The sequence below is a fragment of the Pseudonaja textilis genome, chromosome 1 (assembly GCF_049901715.1).
Source record: "Pseudonaja textilis isolate UNSWEBS1 chromosome 1, rPseTex1.2, whole genome shotgun sequence".
Taxonomy (NCBI): domain Eukaryota; kingdom Metazoa; phylum Chordata; class Lepidosauria; order Squamata; family Elapidae; genus Pseudonaja; species Pseudonaja textilis.
In genome coordinates, this window is record NC_141990.1 from 262,717,719 (window position 1) to 262,741,365 (window position 23,647).

A 23,647-nucleotide genomic window follows, 5' to 3' on the forward strand; every position below is an offset into this window, starting at 1 on the left:
ATTAACCCTACATCTCTTCATTAATTGAGAGAATTTATACATAGTTATTATTTTAAATGTTGAATCTAACATATTAGGATGTTAGATATATATCTTAACTTTATGCTTCAGAGATGGAAAACTGGTTCTCTAAACAGCAGGGAATGGAGCTGAAGGTGACAAATATAACATCAGGAGATATAAGAATCATTTATTGAAAGAAACAGTATTAGACATTCAAAGCACGGCATACAAGTTGTTATACATATGGCTACCAGTCGTGGAATGAAAAATTCAGGACAACTGTTACATTGCATCAAAACAATAAGAAAACTCTAGCTTTCTGCTGCAATCTAACAATCATCTAGATTTCTATATTACTTTTGCACATTTGCCTTTAAATAGTTGGGAGATAATCTATTTCAGAAAAAATTTTGCTCAACCAATCTTCCCATGACAAATTTGATCCTTTCTAGAAAACAGTAAGAGCAAATTGCACTAATTAAACTACAAACTCATCACAGTGGCAACAACTGGGTGGCAAACACCTTATTGGTTATACATTAGTATAATGAAAAGAAACCAAATTAAAAACACATGATGAATACAGAGAAGCAATTGGGGGCAATTGGGTACAGCTCAGCAACAAAAAGTTAATTCTATTCACAGTCTCAGCTAACTTTCTGACCTCCGAGCCAGGGAGAACTGCCAGATCTTAAGGGGTTTTTGAATGCCAGCAAGATTAGGGACAAAGTGATCTTGGGTGGGAAGGATAGGTTCTGAGCCAGAAAAGGCACAGTTCTGGTACCACCAGGTGACATTTTAATTGATAAGGCCTGAAGCATACCTCTCTTGTCAGTCCTTATGAAGTGTGCAGAAACAATTAGAACAAAACACTCCCATAAGATGGCAGAAAGGAGCTTTAATATAAAAGGATGGAGCTTTAATATAAAAAGGAACTCTTTGGGCAGAATTTATTGCTGAATACCATGTCTGAACTGCAAAAAGCCAACTCAGCAATAGATTGTAGCTACAATGCTAATTCACTGCTATCACCTCACAATCTGAATGGCACTCCTGGTCATTCAGATTCTTGTGGCCTGGATTTGACAACCCTAATTCTTATTAAATGTGTGAAATATCTAATGTTGTCTTTTTAAACCTCAAATCAAAGTCGTATCTCACTGAGTTTTACACAGTTTGGTTAGTTGGCGTCTATTCTGAACAGACTCACCTGTGGAAGAAAATTTGGACGAGGAGTAAGTCTGGGAGGAGGGATGAACTGTGGCACTTTGATAGGTTGAGGAGCTGTAGCTTGAACCTGCTAAACAACAGGAATGAGCTCAGGTGGTGATAAAACTAAAGCAGCTTTAAGCAAAGTATAGGTACGATCAATTATTTAAAAGTTTTATAACGGTTACCAGTTTTTCCAATATGAACTGATTCTGAAGAATGAAACTGTCTTTCTTATTTAGGAAGTATAAAGCTGGCCTTTTGCTGGTCTCATAAATATATAAACCTATGTTATCACTGTAAGACTGTACCAGTCATCTGAATCTTTTGAATTTTTATACATTACAGGTTGTTCTCCAGAATACAGTATCAGTCTTCTTACCCATTCAAATTGTATTTCACAAGATGTTTAAATATGTTAAGAACATAAGCATTCATATTCAAAGTATCCCAAACCACTGCTTTGCACAATGAATTATTTTTCCTTATTGTCCAGAAACACAATAATTTATTACTAGAATACGAAGGCTGTAAGTAGATTTACTTACAGCTGCATTTCTGGATTAATTCTCAAATGTTAACATTCAGATGCCTCGTATATTTAATAGTATACTGATAATCACTGTTATATTTCTAATCCAAATTGTATCTGTTTAAATAGCTGACTTCACATTTAAAATTAAATTTTACATTTTAATAGGTTTCAATTGTTTGACATTTTATAAACTGATCCTTGATCAAAATAATGCTTGTAATTGTTATAGAGTGAAAAAATGCTGGCAAGAACTCATTGTGCAAGGTACCATTTTATGGACCCAGTGGCAGTAATATTTAATGAAGTTAAACAAGCAATGAAATTGAAAAAAGTAAACTATGTCAGAAGTTATACCATTCAAATAAAGCGTCCCCAAGCATAAACTTCTACAATCAAAATTAAGGAATCTCTGTCCTTTTAGCAAGGAGATTAAGAATCATATAGAAACAATTTGATATCTTATTATTGGAACATATGTTAAGGATACATAATTGTGTAGTACTGTAATAATATTAATCAGCATTGGAATAGTAATTAAAATTGAATATTTCTAAAATAAGTGTGTTATCTAATTGTAATTTAAGCAAAGCATCAAAATATAAAGTATATTCTCCAAGTATGTAAATAATACACTCTATTCTCTGGTATACATAATTTCATATTATGATAAAATAAAGAATGGTTCAAGTGCTGAGCTACCCAGCTTGCTTACCAATGTGACTGTATTTTTTGCCACTATTTGTACTGCCTCTGTTCCTGGACCAGTGACCTTATTTGTTGTCTGGAGGTTGACAGGCGTGTTCTGTGCATCAGTGCTAAGGACAGTTTTCTGGCTGCTGTTGATGGCAGTCACCATGGCAATTGTAGGTCTTTGACCCACAACAGAGGCAGGCATGGTTGCTGTTGCTTTCAGAACAAGAGGTAGTGTCTTGGTGGTGATCATAGAAGCTGTAGTTACAGTTTTCTAGAGAAATAGAAAACATATTTTTTTCTGGAACACTGCACCATCCACTGAGAAAAAATTATTATTGAGAACTGTGAGAAAATAGAAGCAATACAGCACAATGGAGAAATTGTGGAAAATTTAAACATTGATATCCTTCTCCTGGAATCAATACATTTATTAATACTTTATAGCAAATCTCATATATACTTGACAACTAATCATACAGAAATATTAGGTCATGATTTGATCAGAGTTGATGAAATATGCAGAACAGTAATCAAGTTTTTGTATGCATCCTTCAATTTTTGCCTTTCCGCTCCTTGGAATATATCCTTACTATAATCTCTAGACTTTTTGAAAAGTGTGTCTCTTCTTAACTATTTATATTAGCAATATCCATAACGTTCAGTGCACAAGCTATCCTGTATATGGAACAGGTAGAACTGGGTGGTCCATGTTTGGAACAAAACATAGGTATTTTATCCAGACATGGACCCAGAACATATGTGTTCCAGACATAGGGCCTCTAGAATAAGATACAGAAGAGAAAAATGAAGCCATCAGTGTGTGGCAGCTAAGCAGAGATAAAGGTAAGGAAGGTGATGGGAATATCCAGAGAGGGTAGCAGGGCTAGTTGAGTATCTGTATCACATTCTTGAGTTCAAATTTGGCAATGACGGCTACAGGGAAGGAGAAAATGGGAAAGCCAGGTGAGGGACAAGTGGCCTGATCATAATAGGATGACAGCAGCTGCAGGGATGGAAACCAATGGGAAAAGGAGCAAAAAGTGGAATGGACCAGTCACTTATGCTGTGTTCAAATATAAAATGGTAGCAGGGAGTTGGGCTATGAAGATCCCTAGGTAAACTAGTACCTAGGCCATGAGGAGAAGAGAAGAGAGGGGTGAGCTATGTCAGTCTTGCTCTATTCCTAGAACTTTCTGGACTATTCTTGAAAAAAAAATCCAAAAATAACCAAAATGTTACACCTTTCCAGTTATTCTAGAGTGTGATGTACCTAGGACAATCCAGTCAAGCATTTATGACACATAATTTCTAATTTTGTGCAAACCTCTACCAATAGGCTTAATGCAACAAATATAGGTGTAAATGTGTATATGGAAATGTCACTGTATCTGTAGAATGTCGTAAAACTGTATTTGTTTTGAACCAATTTTTCAGTTCAAAGTTGGTTCAAGTAGAGTTAATAGGTGAAATTCAGACAAGAAATTCCCCCAAAATTAAAAGGTCATTATCATATATGATTTTCGGAAACTCCTAGTCATTGAGAATTGAAAAACAACAGCAAATATCATATGGGCATTTTCACTGGTGAAGTATTTTTATTTTAGCAGAAGTTTCTAAGTAAGTATCTAGTATTAGATTTATTGCTGCAGTATTATATTTTCAGTTGGGATAGGATTATTTTATCAAAGGGAAGCTGTTAAAGTTCTGAAGTTTGCAGACAGTACAACGGTCATTGGCCTCATTCAAGATGGTGATGGGAGGTTGAACAACTGGCCCTGCTGTGCAGCCGTAACAATCTGGAGCTAAATATGCTTAAAACTGTAAAGATGATAGTGGATTTTAGGAGGAACCCTTCTATTTTAACCCCTTCGTATGTTATGCTACAATTAACTAGAACTGGGACTTTCAAGATTTCTCACACCTATGCACAGAAATCCATAACTTTGCATTCCACTAAAATTTTGCTTTTCTCTAAAAACAGGTGCACACTTTTTCATATAGCATTCACATCAGATGTACCAGATTCCACTTATTATGCTTAATCTGATTTGTATAATTTAAATCATGTGTTCTTAATTAGCTACATCACAACATTAGAACCCAGATTTTTGGAAGCAATATGCTGACTATGTAAACCGCTTAGAGGGGGCTGTAAAGCACTGTGAAGTGGTAAATAAGTCTAAGTGCTATTGCTATTAATTATAAGTGGATCCTAGAGAGTAATATCCAAATGTAAGGAATCATTCCTTCCTAGAATTTGAAAAAGAAAATACTATTGGCATTTACTAGTCAAGGTTTTAGTAGCAATTATTAATACTTTAATATTTTAACATCAGCAAACTATGAATTTTCAGTACAGTCACAGTATTACAATTAAGAATTTTACAAATGTTGTAATTTTTCCTACTAGTGTTTCCTTCCAGTGCCTTTTAATAATTGTGCGCATCTTTAAAATACTCTAAAATTCTTTGCTAAGGCTACACCATACAAGTAGTTTCATAATGTTGTGAAAGAACTGATTTAATTCTCCCAAAAGACTTAAAAGTTTTAAAGAATAATTTGAGAAGCCCTGTGATGTATCAGAATTAAGTCCATATGCAATTTAGATAACAATTTTATTTCTTGGATTTTGATTAATTTAGTTTTGCTCTTATTAAACAAATATGTTTATAAGTTTAAGACTTTTAAAGAAGGTCTGCAACAGAATAATAAAAGAAAAAAATGTAGCAATTTTAAGGCAAGTTCACTAGAGGGCTCTTTAGTTTTAAATAACTTGTTTAAGCACATATTAGCTGAAAGTTAAACTACAAGGCAGAGTAAAGTTATTACAACTGTAATCTTTTAATAGTTACAGTTTTTAATACTAACTAATATAAACTATGTACGATTATTCAAAATGAACTTAAACAATGAAATTTCTATGTTTTACTTAATGTCAATTACTTTCAACAGCATATTAATCAAAACAGTCAGAAGAGCATCAGATAAATCTGCAATTAAAATTTCAAACCTGAAGTTAGTCTAACCAGTAAAATATCCACTTCATAGTAAAGGATTTCTAGAATTAAAGTTTGTGAATTAAATAGTATTTTTTTCTTGGTTTACCAACAGTGTATTATTTGACTATTTTTTTCCAATAATTTAATGGGACACTGATATGCTGTTACCAAAGGAATAATTACCATAAATTCAAGTCCTGCCTTATCCATGAAAGCCAATTGGGTGACTTTGGGCCAGTCACTCTCTTTCAGTGCAACCCACCTCACAAGGTTGCTGTTGTGAGGAAAATAGAGAAGGAAATTGTGTTGGATATGTTTCCTGCCTTGAGTTGATAATAATAATAATAAAGGCAGGATATGAATAAATAAAAACATTTTAATTTTTCTTATATTCCAATTGGCCAACAGTCAAGAACAGTCTTTCTATTTTACTAATGATAATGATAACTTTCCAGATATCAGAGTCTGAATTAGGGATATTTTATATGCAAATTATCCTTTATTATAAGTAGCAGAATAAATAAAGTTACACAGCTGAATGGAACAACTGGTTGCCCCCAGCCAGCTCTCCATGGGCAACTCACCACAGGACAACTCACTATGGGAGAATGCTGGAGGTGAGGGGAATCTCCTCCTCCTCGCTCTCCCTCTCTCTTCCTTGATCTGGCTTACCACCCCCACCAATACCTCCTGAATTCTGTAGCAAAAACTCCTGTGTACCAAAGTGTGTCTCTTTCCCAAGTGATCTTTTTTCTTCCCCTTGCTGCTTTGTCCTCCCCGATTTTTCCCTCCAGTCTGAGCTAATATTGGAGAATACTAGAGAACTATTGGAGGAGGAGGAAGTTTCCCTTGCCTCCTGCATTCTCCCATGGTGAGCAAGTTGTCCCATGGTGAGGTGGCTAAGGTGAAGTGACGGAAGGTGAAATGACGGCAGCGAGCTAACAGCAGTGAACCAGCGGTTGCAAGTTGTCCTGAACCCATTACATATAGGGCTTCTGATATTTGCAGCTTACTCTATTTAATACTATTTGCAATACATCAGGGCCATTAAAAAAACTACAACTCCTTTGAGGTTCAATTCATTGCCTTTTACCATGACTACTTAGAGAGCAAAATAATTTTTAGTCAAGCATTGTCTTTAGCATTCTAAATTCTTATGTTATTTTGGTAAGAATAGAGAATTTTAATCCAAAACTACTTTGTACCATTACATCTTCATTATAATGTATTATTTTAACCAAGTTCTTTAATTCCAAGCTATATATACTTGAGGATAGAAATGCATGTATTTCCTGTTGACATAATCTTCTCAACTTTTATCACACAATAAATTTGCCAAAAATGTTTCTTTATGAAAATTCTTAATTTACTTTATTTAGTTCACAAACCTGCCTTCACCAATTTGACTACAGTTCATTCATAAAATTTGTACTACTCTTATTGTAATATTAGATATTGGTTCAAAACTGAATTTCAAGAGAAGAAAACACTTGTCTTTATTGCTTACATAAAATCGGTGTCAGAGTATGCAATGAGAAAATGTAATCCTCAGTTTGAGAAGTTATAGTATTGAATGTGTCAACATTTTATTAAAAATGAATGTAAAGGTCAGAATTACTACATGTCCACCATTTAGACACACAATCTTTTATTGGGCAAGGCAAAAGAAACTGCTTTCCACTATGTTATTTATAGTCACTTTTGGAATAAATGTTTCTCCGCCATTTATGAATGGCAATTAACATCATTCAACCTATAAATGGTAGAACTTCTTCTAACCAATAGCAACAAGAAGGTTTTTCATGCAGAGGTTACATTTTGCAGCAGCATTTGTAAGATTGATGGGTAACTACTTTAGTTTATATAATTTAGATTTATTAGAAAATATATGGTTGCTTATAAGTTGAAATCATAAAATTATTCTGCATATATCTTTATTTACAATTAATTATACATTATTTCTGTATTTTAATTGCCATCCACTGAAATAAATAACCTGAACTGATCAAAAATCTCTAAATAGTTCAAGATCCCTGGATGTCATCTGAAATAAAACCAAATAGAAACAAGATCAGTATTAGTCAAAGATAGAGAGGAAAATGACAGAAGATAAGGACCTTTGCTTTTACTTAAAGATTTCTGATAGCATTACCTGATCCTATAAACATTCACTCACTCCCCCAGGTCAAAATGATTTAGTTTCTAGTAAATGTTTCCTCATCATCACCTAGACTAACATTGATTTTATACAGTGATGAATTTCAGCCTAAGAAATAGCTTTCCAAAAACACAGTCATTAATTCAAACACTTTACCTGTGATCCAAGCAGGTTTGGAGAGGGTGCAGTGGTCTGCTGCTGTGGCTGCTGTGGCTGCTGCTGTAGAGGCTGTGATGTTTGTATTTTATTTTCTGTCTGTGCCAATGGCTGTATTTGAAACTTACTATCAGGCTGTTCCTGCTTTACCATTAAATTCTTCCGCAGTTGTTCAACGACTCTTTTCTAGCAAGAGAATACAAACAAAAATAGTATCATATATACTTTTTGCATTACACTAAAATACATTTCAATATTTCGTTTCAAAAACAGATAGAAATAATGTAATTGGTTGTAAGATGAACTTTGTTTTAAGGTTCTATTTTAAAAAGTCAGTTTTGTATTCATATTATTAAGTTCATTTTAATTACTATTATATGTATGTATGTGTATCTGATTGTATTACCACTGTTTATTTTTATCGCTGTTTGTTAAACTCACTATCTTTAAAACATTTGATTGAATAAATTTCATACTAAATAAAAATAAAGGAAGCAAATTCATTTTTGAGAAATCAGCAAATTTAAGGAAGGATAACATATCAGTAAAATCAAAAGTTGTGGGCAATTTAATATTCAATACTACCAGCCTGCCTTCAATCAAGGACCTGTATACTTCACGAGTCAAAAAGAAGGCTGTGAAAATATTTACAGACCCCTCACATCCTGGTCATAAACTGTTTCAACTCCTTCCCTCAAAAAGACACTGTAGAGCAGTGGTCCCCAACCTTTTTGTACCAGGGACCAGTTTCACGCAGAAACACTTTTTCAAGGACCGGCGGGGGGACGACACTTTTTCAAGGAGGGGGGGGGGAGGAGTCCGAGTTTGGTGGTTTGCTTGCAGACGCTTCATTACCTGACTAGATAACATCTGATGTTGTTACCTAGTCAGGTAATAAAACGTCTGCCAGCAAACCACCAAGTTCAGGGAGGCTCAGGACAAGTCCCTGCAGGATGGCTGAGAAGCCCCGTCTCTCAGCCCTGCCTCCCTCAGCCTCATCCCTCAGGTGTCTCCCTCCCTCCCTCAGCCTTATCCCTCAGGTTGCCTCGTTCCTCTCTCAGTCGCTCTCTCGCTCCTCCACCAGCCCAGGAAGAAACTGCTTCAAAGAAGCCAGCAGGGTGGCTTTTCCTGTCGCCGCAGCTCCTCCGAAGCGCCCGTTCACCCCCACCCCACCGCCCGCGGTTCAATCCAGTGCTCCGTTCTGCCTGCCTGCCTTCATTTCTGGTTGTTTCGGAGCAGCTTCGGCTGAGTAAAAGAGGCGAGTAGTTATTATTCTCAGCCAAAGCTACTCCGAAACAACCAGAAACGAAGGCAGGCAGGCAGGCAGAACGAAGCACTGGATTGAACCGCGGGCGGCAGGGTGGGGGTGAACGGGTGCTTCGGAGGAGCTGCGCCGACAGGAAAAGCCACCCTGCTGGCTTCTTTGAAGCAGTTTCTTCCTGGGCTGGTGGAGGACCGAGAGAGTGACTGAGAGAGGAACAAGGTGGGAGGAAACCGAAGCCGCTGAGCCGGAGAGCAGGACAGGCTTTGGTTGCTTTCTCCCTCCCCTTCTTTCATTTGTGTCCTTGATCCCTGATCCCAGCAGCATTCACCGAAGGTGAAAAAAACCGCCATTTTTATTTTATTTTTATTTTCTTTGCGGCCCGGTACCAAATGATCCACGGACCGGTACCGGTCCGCGGCCTGGTGGTTGGGGACCCCTGCTGTAGAGCACTGCACACCAGAATAACTAGACACAAGGACAGTTTTTCCCCAAACGCCATCACTCTGCTAAACAAATAATTCCCTCAACACTGATCAACTATTTACAAAGTCTGCACTACTATTACTATTAATCTTCTCATCACTCCTTATCACCCATCCCCTCCCACTTGTAATTGTATTAGTGTAACTTTGTCGCTTGTATCCTTACGATTTATATTGACTGTTTCCTAGTATGATTTGATTGCTTATTGTACCCTATGACTATCATTAAGTGTTGTACTTTATGATTCTTGACTCTTGAAGAATGTATCTTTTCTTTTATGTATACTGAAAGCATTTGCACCAAGACAAATTCCTTGTGTCCAATCACACTTGGTCAATAAAGAATTCAATTCAATTCAATTCAGACAGCTCTCCCCCAGAAACTATTGCTCTTTCACAGCTCAGACAAAAATATGGAGCCGAATGAGGGCATTCATCATTCAAACCTTTCACAAACTTTTATAACAAATCAGTTAAGTGTTATAAGCAACAACAGTCTTGGGTTATCATAATATCTAATTCCTGCATTACGGGAACTCTGTGTATTGCTAATATAACAGAATGTTCTTTCCCAGTTTGGGGTGACCTCCAATCCTATAATCAAAACTATTCATGATGTTCTGATCTTTATTCCACCAAGACTTTTCCACATGCATAGAAGTGGTGCATGTTTTAGACTGCATCACATTTTCTCGAGTTTAATTATTTCTGTCCTTTTTAAGCTTGAAGAACATTAACAATCATTAAAATTTCCACTGATTTTGTTAGCCCCTTTTCCATCCAAAGATAGGTCATTTGTGGTATTCTGATAGAAATTACAGTTCTATCGTTCATTTCACACAAACTTTATTTTTTGTTTTCTGTGAGGGTAATACTTTGTACAGTAATTCTTACAAGCCAATAGACACATGTCATTTATTTTTATCAACTCAAGTTCTAAATGTATTTGCCCAGAGATCAGGACAATGAAGTCCCATATTCTTTATTTAGGCATTCAAATACTGATGCATTGTTTACTGTTTCTTTCTGAAGTACAAAATGATGATTCAGCAAGTATAAGCAGGAATAGAAGGATCATTTTTCAGGAAGCAGAGTACCATAAGGAAAATAACAGAACAGAAGCCAATTATACATGCCAAACTATTACTCTTAATTATTCACAGCAGAAGAATATATGCTAGTTTATCTGGCTAGAGACTAGTATTCAAGAGATGCTAGGCTTGAACGTTCCCAAGCTAGACTGTAATAAAAAGAATCAATCAATCAGAAGAGAGGTTAGGAAGAAGAAAAGTCAAGTATGCGGTTTCAATTTTACAATTCTTTCTGGCTTTCTTCCTCAAGAAACGTATGGATTAAAAACAAGCAGGAGTGGGCTGCTGGGGGTTCACAAGAGCCTCTAGCTAAAATTCTGCACAGTTCGGAGAACCTCTAAATCCCATTCCTGGCTGGCTCCGCCCCGCCCAGGAGTCCCCACACAGCCCATTTTGGATGCAGGGTGCGCATGGAGGCTTGGGGAGGGTGAAAAATGGGCCTCATAGAAGTTCAAGAAGGCTGGAAATGGGCCCATTTCCAGCTTCCAGAGAATCTACGGAGCTCAGGGAGATTGTTTTTGCCCTCCCAGAGGCTCGAGGAAAACCTCTGGAGCCCAGGGAGGGCAAAAGCAACCCCTCACTGTGGTGCAGGAGGCCACGCCTAACATAGCCACGCCCAGCCAGCAACCGGGAAGAGAATCTGTTGCTAAAATTTTTGAAGCTCACCCCTGAAAACAGGGATGAAATTTCTGTAAGCTTTCAGTTTTTTGAAAATAGGTTTTACCTACATTGTGAGAAAAAAGATGTTGTTCTCCGTTGCTCTTTTTGTCTTTTTTAAAAAGTTTTTTTAAAAAATTGGTAAAATACACTTCCTACTGTCTTCCATTTATAAAAGGCCAGATACACAAATGCAAAAATTGAGTTTATTTTAATTACTTCATCAAATTAATGTAGTTACGCAACAAGTCTATAATCCAAGAAATAGTGTTTATGTATATATGTACAATGAGCCTGGTGGTGCAGTGGTTAGAATGTAGTATTGCAGTCTGTCTCTGCCCACTGTCACGAATTCGATCCTGAGAGGCTCGAGGTTGACTCAGTCTTCCATCCTTCTGAGGTCAGTAAAATGAGGACCCAGATTGTTGGGGGCAATATGCTGACTCTGTAAACCACTTAGCGAGTACTGTAAAGCACTGTGAAACAATTTATAAGTCTAAGTGCGATTGCTATTGGTATATATACACCCAGATTTTATTGATGGTCAGTAGAAATTTTAACTATCTGAACTTTTATTCCAAGGAAACTAAATGATCTTATAATTATTAGAAATTCTGAAACCATATTTCTAAAAGTGATATTGCTTATACCGGTATTCATCTTCAATTTCAGCAATTAAGAATATAACTAACACCAGAAAAGAGCATCATGAGAATACTATAAAACAAATGTCTGCAACACTATATAGTCCAACTAGGTATTTATAGGATTGTCTACTCCAACGAGAACTGGCCCAACAAATCAGATCAACTCGAAAACTTATTAATCCCACATTATTAGTGGTCTGAGGAACTGAAGCCAGAAAGTATTGTGCTTCAGTGGCAGTGCTAATACTCTGAAACAACTTGGCAGAGATAAAGATGGCCCCCTCCTCCTTGCTGATTTACAGAACTTAGCAAAGGCAGAATTTGGAGAGCCTTCCCCTGGTTTTATTATGCCATCTTTAACTTTTATTTAATTGTTTGGCTAATGTTATTGTTACTCTTTTGATGGAAGGTTTGTATATTGGATGTTTTAACTAGTTTTATTTTCAATATAAGCTGTTAAAGCTAGAGTAGAATAGAAATATGTAAAATAAAAATACATAAATAATTCAATGCAAGTATACTGTTCAACTTGTACAGATGTCCTACAAAAAGTCTGCAACCCAGGTCAAAAATGAGATTCAAAGCTTTGCTAGTACAAGCACAAATGCACAATCTGCTTTATTATTTCAGTAAAAATATCCTTCAAGTCAAGCTCAATTCCTATAGCTACATAGACAGAGACTTGGTAATTCCATCCAGTCTTCTTGGGGTCATTACTCTTAATAAAGTAATTCTATTTACCTATGGATTTGACTGAATCTATTACATATTTCTAATGCAAATGTACATCCTATTTTGCCTTTTGGGGAGGATGTATTTACAATCTCAGTTTCTGATATTTGTTTCTAGTTTTATCCAAGCTGCTGTTTATATATTTGTTGTTATGCTATTTAGGTTGTGTTTTTCTATTGTTAGAATCATGTCACTAAAAAGATCAATCATACAAATCAAAATATATAAAAAGGAGTACTGCATTCTTTGTAATCCTGTATCTAATATTTTGCCAGGAGTATTGGTCCATTTTTTAACTTAACCAGTTACTGTGGATCCATTTCCTCTAATATATCTTTGACATATTATAAATCAATCATTTTCTGTTTTGGTAAGCATTTCCACTTTCAATCACTTTTTTCCAAGTTGAAGCATCACCACAACACTTATCTATATCATCCTGCCATCCCACTCCATTAAGGATCATTCATACTTTCCTTAAATCTAGAAGCTCTATGCAATTATGCTTTGGCTCTGGATACAGAAAATATATTGTATTTTTCACACTTTCCTCCAAAAAAGTGGGTGAAAATGTCTGCTGTTGATTGGCTGATCAGTCTTCCAGAATACCGCCAATCAGCTGTTCTAGGTGACGGGGATCACCACCGATCACCACTACTGCCAATCGCCGCCAATAGGCAGTTGCGAAAGGCAACGGCGAATGGGCAAAGGTGAATGGCGAAGGCAGCGGCAATCCCCTCCGCCTAGAACAGCTGATTGATTATATTCTGGGAGGCCGATCCAACCGCCAATCAGTGTTCCCTGGAGGCAGCAGCAGCTCAGCTCAGTTGACCGGTGGGAGGCACAACAGAGCGGACCCCTGATGAGACACGTGCTGGGGCTGCAATAACATGCTGAAGCTGATCAGGCTGTTTGCTGCAATGACACTAGCCAGATGAATACTGGAGGGATGCTGGGAGGCAGAGGTAGATTTTTTTTTTCTTGTTTTCTTCCTCTGAAGCTAGTGTGTGTCTTATGGTCCGGAGCGTCTTATAATGCAAAAGATACGGTACTTCAAGACATGTGATACAGCCATGATTTATAATGATCAAAGAATTATAATTATATCCTATGGAAATTAATAATTGCACACAATAGCTAAGGAATATAGCAGAGCTATCCTGAATTTATTTGTATATTTACAGAACTGCCCATCCCACAGTATTGAGCGCTTAATGACTGTTTTCATTTTATCTTTTATTTTGAAGGATTTAACATATTTTTTTATCCTTATTCTGCCCACTTTTTGTCAACAGAGCCATTTTTGCAGGTAGGCCTTCAGCACTAAACAAGACTTGCTTTGATTCTCAAAGGCTGCTAGTCTTATGATTAAGCATTACGTTCTGTTCAGTGGTATTCATAGGGATAGGGAGAAACCTTCACGTTAGCTCCTGGGGAGTGGCACTGTTGCCACTTTACTGTTGCCACTAATACCTAATCTACGAAGTCATGGACACTGTGTCTTGGAAGAATGAATGGCTTTCTCAGCTAGAACTGTCATAAGGAGGAAGTATTGATTTCATTTGACATCTGATGGAGCAAAATGTTTCTGAATGCCAACATTGATCATATAAAAAAAATGTCTTAAAAGTAATATAATATGGAATTGCCAATGTAAGAACTTTACTTCACATACTCTTGTAAAAAAATAAATACTACATAGCAGAATGCAAACTTTCCTATCAAGTCCACCAATAGCTCATAGAACAATTGTTTGACAGTTTGACTGTGACAATTATAGACTGTGGAACCTCTGCACTAGGGCTTAAAAAAGATCAAGTGCTTGTCACTCTCATAGCAGGTATAGTGAGATAGAATGTGTGAACAGTCTATTTTTCTTTATAATTACACTCCATTAACCTTCTACATGAGAGTTCCCTTGTGCTTTCATACCAACAGCACCAACTGCCCATTTCTGATAAGGTTGTATGGAGTTTGCAAGAATGGGAAATATAACAAAAAAAAAATCACTTCAATACTGAACATAGGCTAAGCACAATTCTATAATTTAACAGCAGATGCGCTCATCTTAGAAAAGATTTAAGGGAATCTTCTGCTACCTACTTTTCTGTAAAACCTCAATACATATAAAACAAAATATAAAATAAAATTACCTGTCATATTGAAATAATGACTGTGATCCATTTTCATTGCAGAATCCTTCCCAAAAGCCCATTCAGCATGATCACAGCCATTTATACAAGAAAAGCAACAAAGGATACGAGGACACAATAGAGAATAGTTCATATACACAATAATAAAACAACCCTGGTTAAATGCTATTTTTTTCTTGATGCTAATCTACCTATAATACTCAGGTTTCTTGTAAATGAAACAATATTTATTTTGATTTCAAATCACCAACACCCCTTTGGTAATACTCTAAATAAAACTGGAGCAAAGTAATTTCCCAATCAACCTTTTTAAAAACAGAAAGACAATATTCTCTGAATGAATGTATGTCCCGTTTAGAACATGGGAAACATAAATAAGTTTTCCAAGCTCTTTAAATCAAGTATGGCTAGATCCTCAACAAGTCCTGCTTTACTCCTTACTGTGTCAGTGGGGAGAGGACGTTCCTGGGGGGATGAGCAAAGGAATCAGGAATATTTACCAAGAGTTTTTTATTCCCAAGGCATGAAGGTCATCATAGCTACCTACCTTAAGCAAGCAGGTACCTATATTAGGCAGTAGAATTATAGGTAGATACAAGAAGCAGATAGCATTAATGGCAATGGCATCAATTCATGCCAAATGGGAAAAGGCATTAGTAAACTACTACTGTATATTATTTTACCCCAAAACACATGGATTTCTAATATAAAATAATTGACAATGTAGTGCCAGGTGACCAATCTCCCATGTTTAATGGCATTCAACATGCTATTGACCAAGACCTGAGCAACTTTTGCAGTACTGATGCTGTTTTTGACATGGCTAGATTAAAGCCTTCTGTATGATGTTGCCATACAGGGAAAAAAATCCAAAGCTGAAAAGATAGATTTATATAAGAACATGGAATATAAGAATAACTCAGAACAATAAAATATGAAATGAAATAACTACAAATTGATATCTTAGGCATCATTGAATTGAGATGGACCAGGAATGGACACTTTAAAGTCAGATCACACTGTTTATTACATGTGACATGAAAATTAAAAAAGGAAAACCGTTTTTATAGTTAGGAGGGGCACAACAAGAACAATACTTAGCTACAATACAATCAATGACCAAATAAGATTGATTAGACTATGAGGACAATCCTTTAATACGGAAATCATTCAATTTTATGCTCCAATCACCAATGCAGAAGAGGAAGTTGATGCATTTTATTATCAAGTTCAATTTGAAATCAACAGAATATGCAAGTTCATTGAAGATCGAAATGCCAAAGTTGGAAACATTAAAGAGAAAAATGTTGCTGGATCTGAATGATCTAGGAAACCAAAAAATAAAAACAAAACACCAACTTACCATTTCTGCCATTACAATGATTCCTTTATAGTTAACGCTGTCTTCAAATATTAAAAAAAAAACACTTCTGTATATGGACATCAACATATGAAGTACATAGAAGGCAAACTGACTATAGATGTTACTCGGCAACCATACTGGGACCAGCAATTCTGTTGTTAAGTCCCACGAGAGCTAAGTAGAATATCATGACTGCAACAGGCTTACAATCTTATTTCTCCTTTGGTTGTTAAAACAAAGCAGTCATTAAATGAGCTATCACAGGGACTGTCATGTGCAATTTTGCTCCTGCGTTCTACCCAACTTTCTCTCCCTGCCACCCCAATCCAGATCCAATAGGACCTGCAGTACTTGGGCCTGCTTCCCATTCCTCCTAGAACAGCCACCATTTTCCGCACTCTAACAATTCCTTATAGAAAATGGTGGCTGCTTTCGGACCTTTCTGTTCTGATTAGCAGGCTGTTGGGAGACTGCAAACCTCTCCTGGCTCAAGCTAGGCTTTGGGAAGCCAGCACCTGCATGTGAAAGTGGCAGCTTCAGGAAGAGCTTCCCAAACCTTCCCTATGTTTTAACCTCCTCCCTTGCTCAGAACATCACATTTCTTCTACTAAAATAAAAAAGCTGGGAGGGACATATTTCTTGATCTTTTCCCCTGCTCCCAAATTAGATAACAGAACTAAACTCCACACCTATGCCCTCCAATCTCTATCTCTTTAAACCTTATCTTAACTCCAGGCTGAAGTGTAGACAAATGGAAGCAAGAAAGCAAGGAAAATCTTTCTGTGGCTTTTTGCCCCGAGCAGCTGCAGAAAAAAATTCATCTCGAAAAGTTTAGCAGGCTACAACATATGTGCAGCAAAATGAAAGGCACTGTGACCTCGCAAAGCTGCTTTGCTGTTTCTGTGATTGCCTGAAGGACCCATCTAGGACTCTTCTTACAATGTCATTCGTCATAGATTACCAATAGAGAATATCTTTTTAAAACTGTTAATTGAAAGGACAACTATCAGGTATTTAACTTCATTCTGACAGAAAAACAATGCCTTGCTGATAATTTCTGTGAAGCCAATGTGTTATAGAATACAATAGTCTGAAGCTACTATGGCTACATTTTTAAAGAGTTTTTTTTTTCTTGTACGTATGTGTAGAAAAGCAGCAATCAGTATGAGATGTATATTCACTTGTTTGCCAGTGTCTAGCAGGCAGTATTTCTGCAATGTATTTCTATTTTGCCTTCCCTTAAGAAATCCCAAGGTTACACCAAAATATGCATACCTTTATAGGCACTAAAAGAGACTTCCAGGCATATGATTAATGGTGATCTATATAGAATCTCAGTTTAGCTGACAATTGTCTTTTCTTTTTCCTTAAACTAACTTTAAAGCATATCAGACAAAAGATGCTGAAAATGGGGAATAAACCCCCTTTACAAAAGACAGAGGAATTATATCCAAATCCCAAAGGATAAAGTAACTTTAACCCTAAATTTCTTTAATGTGTAGTTCATATTTCTTGGGGATAGGACATATCTAGAAGCCCGTCTAATGAATACAGCACTTTTGCCTCCTTTTGTGAAACGAAGCAACATTTAGATAAGACCAATACTGTTTAATTAGACCCAGAACACACAATCTGTAACCAAATCATGTTACTTTTCCCTTTACAGCATTTCCCCAATATTCCTTCAGCAAACATGGTAGATTTCCTTATCATCTTTTGCTTAGATACCAAAATTCTCTTCTTTTTACAATCGTTTTTTAAATAATTTATTTTGGCTCACCTCACATTTATGCAGTGCTCTATTACCAATACTCCTCACTTCTTATTACACTGATAAGATTATGTTTTCTAATCTTCAAAACAGTACAAGGTACTTGCCTTAGGCAAGATTCCACCTTTTTCAACATCTACATTAAATCAGTTTGTAAAATTATCCTGAGATTTTGGCTGAAGTACAATCAATATCCTTATAACGCATGGCTCTATTTCACATTGTTATTTGCACATCTCAAGGAAGTACGGAATTCATGAACCAACATCTAGGGACTATTTTATGATGGATAGGGTCAATGGAAAAGTGACAGAGCAACTGATATGAAGAATTACTCTAGACAACTAAATCACTAAACTATTATTCTAAACAAAACTTTACTTTTAAATAAAAGTTTAAAACCTTAGAATTGCTAACTAACCGGCTGCAAATTCTGGAAGAGGGCAAATGATGGAAGCAGCACTGTGCTGCATTGCAAGCTGTGTTCTTTTTGTGTATATGACATCATACTCACGTACAAAAGAGGAGAAACTTGCACTGCAACACTGCTTTTGTTATTTCAGCAGAAGTGAGGGATTCTGCAGATGTCTAACGGGGAATCTCACGTATCTCTTGTGATCAGGTGCACTTTTCATATCTCACCTGTGGCCCTTTCCTCAGTTATTTGTGTACTAGTAATCATGCTAGACTAGTGAAAGACTCTACACAGGACTGATTTTGAAGAAGTGGTGCAGTAAAAAAGCCGCAGTGCCATACAACAATAGTGTTGCTGGTTGTGTATTGTCCAGTAGACATCTGAATATAATTCAAAGTGTGCACTTATAAACTGATAAAACCTTTTAGGATTTGGCACATATGTATCCCTAACTCTGTTTCAGCAAGAACCAATCCATACAGTGTATTCAGCCCCAAGGGGCTTTCTAAGAATTTTCCACAAAGAAGGGGGAGGGTTGGACAGAGAGAGAAAGCACACAATTTTTCCTGTAATACACCCTCTTGTGTGGAAAACCTAACCTCTAGAGATACAGAAACTATAATCTCTTATAGTATTTTGGAGGGCAGTCAAAACAAGTCTTCCACAAAACATTTGACACCTGAATAATATAGGAATTGTTCTAACATCAGGATTATGTTGTTTCTTTTTCAGAGGAAGTGTTTTAATGCTTTGTTTTTTATAATCTTATGTTGTAATCTGCCTGTATGGACTCACTAATCTAGAAATATTGTAATACTTTTTCAATTATACAGAATATGACCTATATGTTAGAGGCAAAGAAGTGTATTTTCCACAGAAAATCCTATGCAAATAAATATGATTTCAACTAGGGTATTCATCTCAATATCACCAGTCTTCCTAAAAATTTAATCTATACTATATGATGTGAAAGTAATAAATCTAACTTGGTTTGAGGTCTGAAACATCCATTGTAAAAAAAAATCCCTAAAAGCTTTGATTTGTAGATAAAAAATATTTTTATTCCTATATTGGAAACTACGTTGGACAACAGGCAATGTAATAATATGCAACTACAATGTAATTTCACTCTTTTAATTTTATTTTTAATTACCTGAAGGGCAGACATCATACAACTTTAAAACTGCCAAATGTGCAAAAAATGGAACATTTTAATCACAGAAAACTTTCTGGCCCATCTCTCCAGCTGGTGTTTGAGTTGAAAATGTCCAGTACCAATTTAAGAATGCTGTTTCTTACCTTTAAAGACTTAAATGGGTTGGGGTCCAGAAACACTTTTCACTTTATCAACTTGGCCACTTTTTAAGATCAGGAGCAGAAGCTTTCCCCTATATCCTTGTGTGAGGTAATTCCACTGTTTTAAAACAAGACAGATAAGTTTTTCTACAAAGGCATATTTATGGAATGCTTGCCATGTGAAATATGTTGAGTTGCATTTCTGAGAAGTTTTAAGAAATTCATAAAGACCTATTAAGACAATTTCCCCTGAGCATATTCCACTTTCTACTTTAATTAGATGGTTTTTAGTATGTTGGAGGATTGCTTTTAGTTTTATTATATATTGATCTTTGTATTTTTAGGTTTCTGTTTAGAAATACTTTAAAGAACAAGCTGATTTAAAAAAACAGCAGTTAAGATTGTCTTCCTTCATCTAGAGCAGGGGTTCCCAAACTTGCAACTTTAAAACTTGTGGACTTCAACTCCCAGAATTCTCCACCTAGCTATGAGGACCCAGATTGCTGATGGCTATGCTGGCTGGAGAATTCTGGGAATCGAAGTCCACAAGTCTTAAAGTTGCCAAGTTTGGAGACCTCTGACCTAGAGGGAAGAAATGTGTGAAACCTGAAGAAAAAGCTCTATAAAAGACATAAGGTATTTTAAAAACCAATCAATACACACTCAAGAAAAAAGAGTTTTTCATTTCCACTGCAGACTTGCATACTTTGCAATGCTAGGTCATCCAAAAGACCCCACTATTCCAAAACATGTCAGGTGTGGACAGCCGTTATCAAAACACTATCCAGCTCTCTATTAAGAGAACTATATGACCAACACAGAAATTAGTGATCATCTGGCTCCCCACACAAAGTTAAGAATCCCTTATCTTCATACACTGTGCTGGCTCAGCATACTGTTTTGGAGATGAGCAAGCTGTTTAGAAAAGACATTTTTAGTCTATATTAGCAATTCACTTTAAAAAGCACAAAGGCAGCTGAGTCAGTCAGCATTCACTCGTAAGTTACAGCAATTCTCTATCATGGAGACCAAACCTTAATATTCTCTAAAATAATGCTGAATCCACAGACATATACAAAGATGGGAAGTTGCATAGTATCTTGTGATTACATCTATCAGGTGGACAGTCTTTTGAATGATTACAGTAAGAATATTTTCTGTTGTTAACATAGTGAAGAAGCTTTTTTTCCCTAAAGAATGCACTAGGAATGCATAAACACTAATTAAATTCACTTAATTTTCAACAATAAAATTGCTCCCACATTTTACTGCAGGATAGCTGATACAGAATACTTTAAGCCAGCTTTCTCTGGTGTAATATTCTATAGAAGTGCTTCATGTTACTTATCAATAAGTATCATAGAATTATAAAGTGGGCAGGGTCACTTAGATGACAGAGTCTAACCCTCTGATTAATGAATTATAACGGGCATTAAATTCATTATTTATTGCTATGATCTATTATACTGCTTCACTCATATCAAATCTAATCAGCCAGCAAGTTACATGGTAAAGGTTACATAAGAAAAAAAAAGAACAAGAGTATCTTCTAATACAGTGTAATATCCATCATCCTACATTTATCTCAGAACTGTAAAAATAAAATTCAAAGCACTCCCAGAGTAGCCAAGTCTTTAAAAGTCTCCAGAAGAATCTTTGAGAATTAGCATTCTACAGGAGGGGAGGTCCTGGAAAGAATGGGTGCTTCAGTATTTTTTTTACTTGAATATCCACATAGTAGGGATTATCTGGAGACCCAGTATTTATGCAACAGGGAGGCATATTCTATCAGATACAGCCAGTATTATAAACCAGCCCCATAAATAACACATCAAAATAAACTAGTAGATAATCCAATGTCATAGCTGTAGCATCATGTGATGTTATCAAGCCTACCGTTACAAGCACACAAGCAGCCACATTTTTCAACAGCCTAATTTTATGAGCCGTGTTGGTGTAGTGGTTAGAATGCAGTATTGCAGGCTAACCCACTGCTCACTGCCAGGATTTCGATTCTGATTGGCTCAAGGTTGACTCAGCCTTCCATCTTTCTGAGGTAGGTAAAATGAGGACCCAGATTGTTGGTGGCAATATGCTGAGTCTGTAAACCGCGTAGAGAACAACGTAAAGCCCTGTGAAGCAGTCGGTATATAAGTGCCTTTGCTATTTCTAGGTGGTCTTCAAGAACAATCCCATTTATAGTAGATCTAGTTACAATAATCTAAATGGGAGTTGATAATGACAAGAATTACTTTTCTCAGTGCATCTCATTCAAGGCATTGACATACCAACTAAAGCTGGCAAGGGCCACAACTGTTACCCACTCTTCTAGGTGAAGCCATGAATGCAGGAGAACATCAAGATTTGCTCTTTTAGGAAGCTCAATCCCATCTGCGCATCAAGTCCAAATTAAACTGAGTCTGAACTTGTTTTTCTCGATCCAGAGAGGACTTGTTTAAAGACTGGAATGCCAAAGTTAGAAATAGTAAAGAGGATAATATAATCCAAATGTATAGCTTAGGAAACAGAAATGAAGCTACAAAACAATTATCAGTTTCTGTCAATCCTATGGTTTCATCATTTTAACACTGTTTTCCAACAACTAAAACACTGCCTGTATGCATGGACATCAGTAAATGGGATGTACAAAAATCGGATTGATTATATTATTGGTATAAAAAAATAAAAAATCTAAGTTACAACACCAAAGATGTCACTACAGATTGACCATGGAACAACTCACAATCTGCTCATATATAAATTCCAAGCTAGAGAGGAAGAATAAAGCCAACCAGTTTCCATGAAATGATTCTGATCATATACCACAATTTTTAAGGAGAACATTTGAGTTGTTTCAATTACTGAATGACTATATATAGCAGCATTATATATACTTGCATAATTATTGATATACCACTATAGGAATCATGGAATAAAATCAAACAATTTGTTAGGGATGAATGTGAAAAGAGGATAACAAACACCAATAGATAAAAGAGAGCAAATAATGGAACTTGCTAAGAAGAGAAATCAAAGTCAAGAAAGGCAGCGATCTTAGGATATAACTTAACAAAGCATTTCAGAGACCCATTAAAACAGAAGAAAACCACTATTACAACTTCAGTAAAAATGAAAACCAGAATATAAGAGCAATTCTGCTGGGTTAAAACAAAACAATTTGATGTTACACAAATTCTCGCAGCAGCCTAGCAAATTGTAATATTCCTGGCTCCACCCATGTTGGACTGATCTCAATGAAAACACAAGCAAACTTTTGAAAAATTGGAAAGATTAACTACAAAGTACACTCTCTTAAGCTCATAAGCGCCAACACTGTTAAATTGTCTCAAATAAAATGAAAAATGTTTTTAAATTACCGTTGTCTTTCAAAATACGCTTACACGCTAAGATGCCAACTTTCCTTCCATTTGTCTCCCAGAAGCAAGCAGATGACAGTAGTGTGCCCAGTGTTGACCACACTGCACTATATTTATTTGGGTTAAGCCTCCACCTAACAAAATAAAGAAAAGCTGCTATACAGTAGGTGAGCAAATGGTAACTTAATCTACACACATGAAATCACCTGATTTCCCATCAGTAGAACATATATTGCCAAATATAGAAAATAATTGTACTTTTGATTGTATCCATCAATATAGAAGTTGTGTGATCTCTCACTGGATATATAGATCAGGAAACTAAACGACCATGCATAGATGATACTTGTTAACACTGGCTTACAGAATAATTTTAAATGTAGAGTGTATATTTCATAGGATAATCTTTATTTCCCAGTACATTTAAGTTAACCCCCTTTATGTAAAGATATATATATAAGTAGTTTATTATCTGCAACCATGTTTATAAAGTGGAAAACTGTGAACTGATAAAAAGAAGGGAGTTGTAGGAGAAAAAATTAAGATGTAATTTTTTTTTCTTCCATTCAATCTCCAGCAATCTCCAATTATTGGAGACTGCTTAGACCAGCCTCTGACATTTTCCTATAAATGTTTTTCAGAAATT

General features: G+C 36.2%; 1 protein-coding gene across 12 annotated transcripts in view; it reads right to left on the reverse strand.

Annotated features, from left to right (window-relative positions):
- The window catches only part of PHF21A (PHD finger protein 21A), a 147,294-nt gene that overhangs the window by 21,278 nt on the left and 102,369 nt on the right, over positions 1 to 23,647 (reverse strand). For 6 of the 12 annotated variants that reach the window (XM_026707580.2, XM_087921422.1, XM_026707605.2 and 3 more), the window contains 3 exons: positions 7,754 to 7,939; positions 2,460 to 2,711; positions 1,214 to 1,303 (listed from right to left, as the gene is read on the reverse strand). In XM_026707580.2, coding sequence (XP_026563365.1) covers positions 1,214 to 1,303; positions 2,460 to 2,711; positions 7,754 to 7,939 — 528 coding nt within the window. The remainder of the gene's footprint in view (positions 1 to 1,213; positions 1,304 to 2,459; positions 2,712 to 7,753; positions 7,940 to 23,647) is intronic. The other 6 variants (XM_026707597.2, XM_026707614.2, XM_087921424.1 and 3 more) reach the window with 1 other exon arrangement.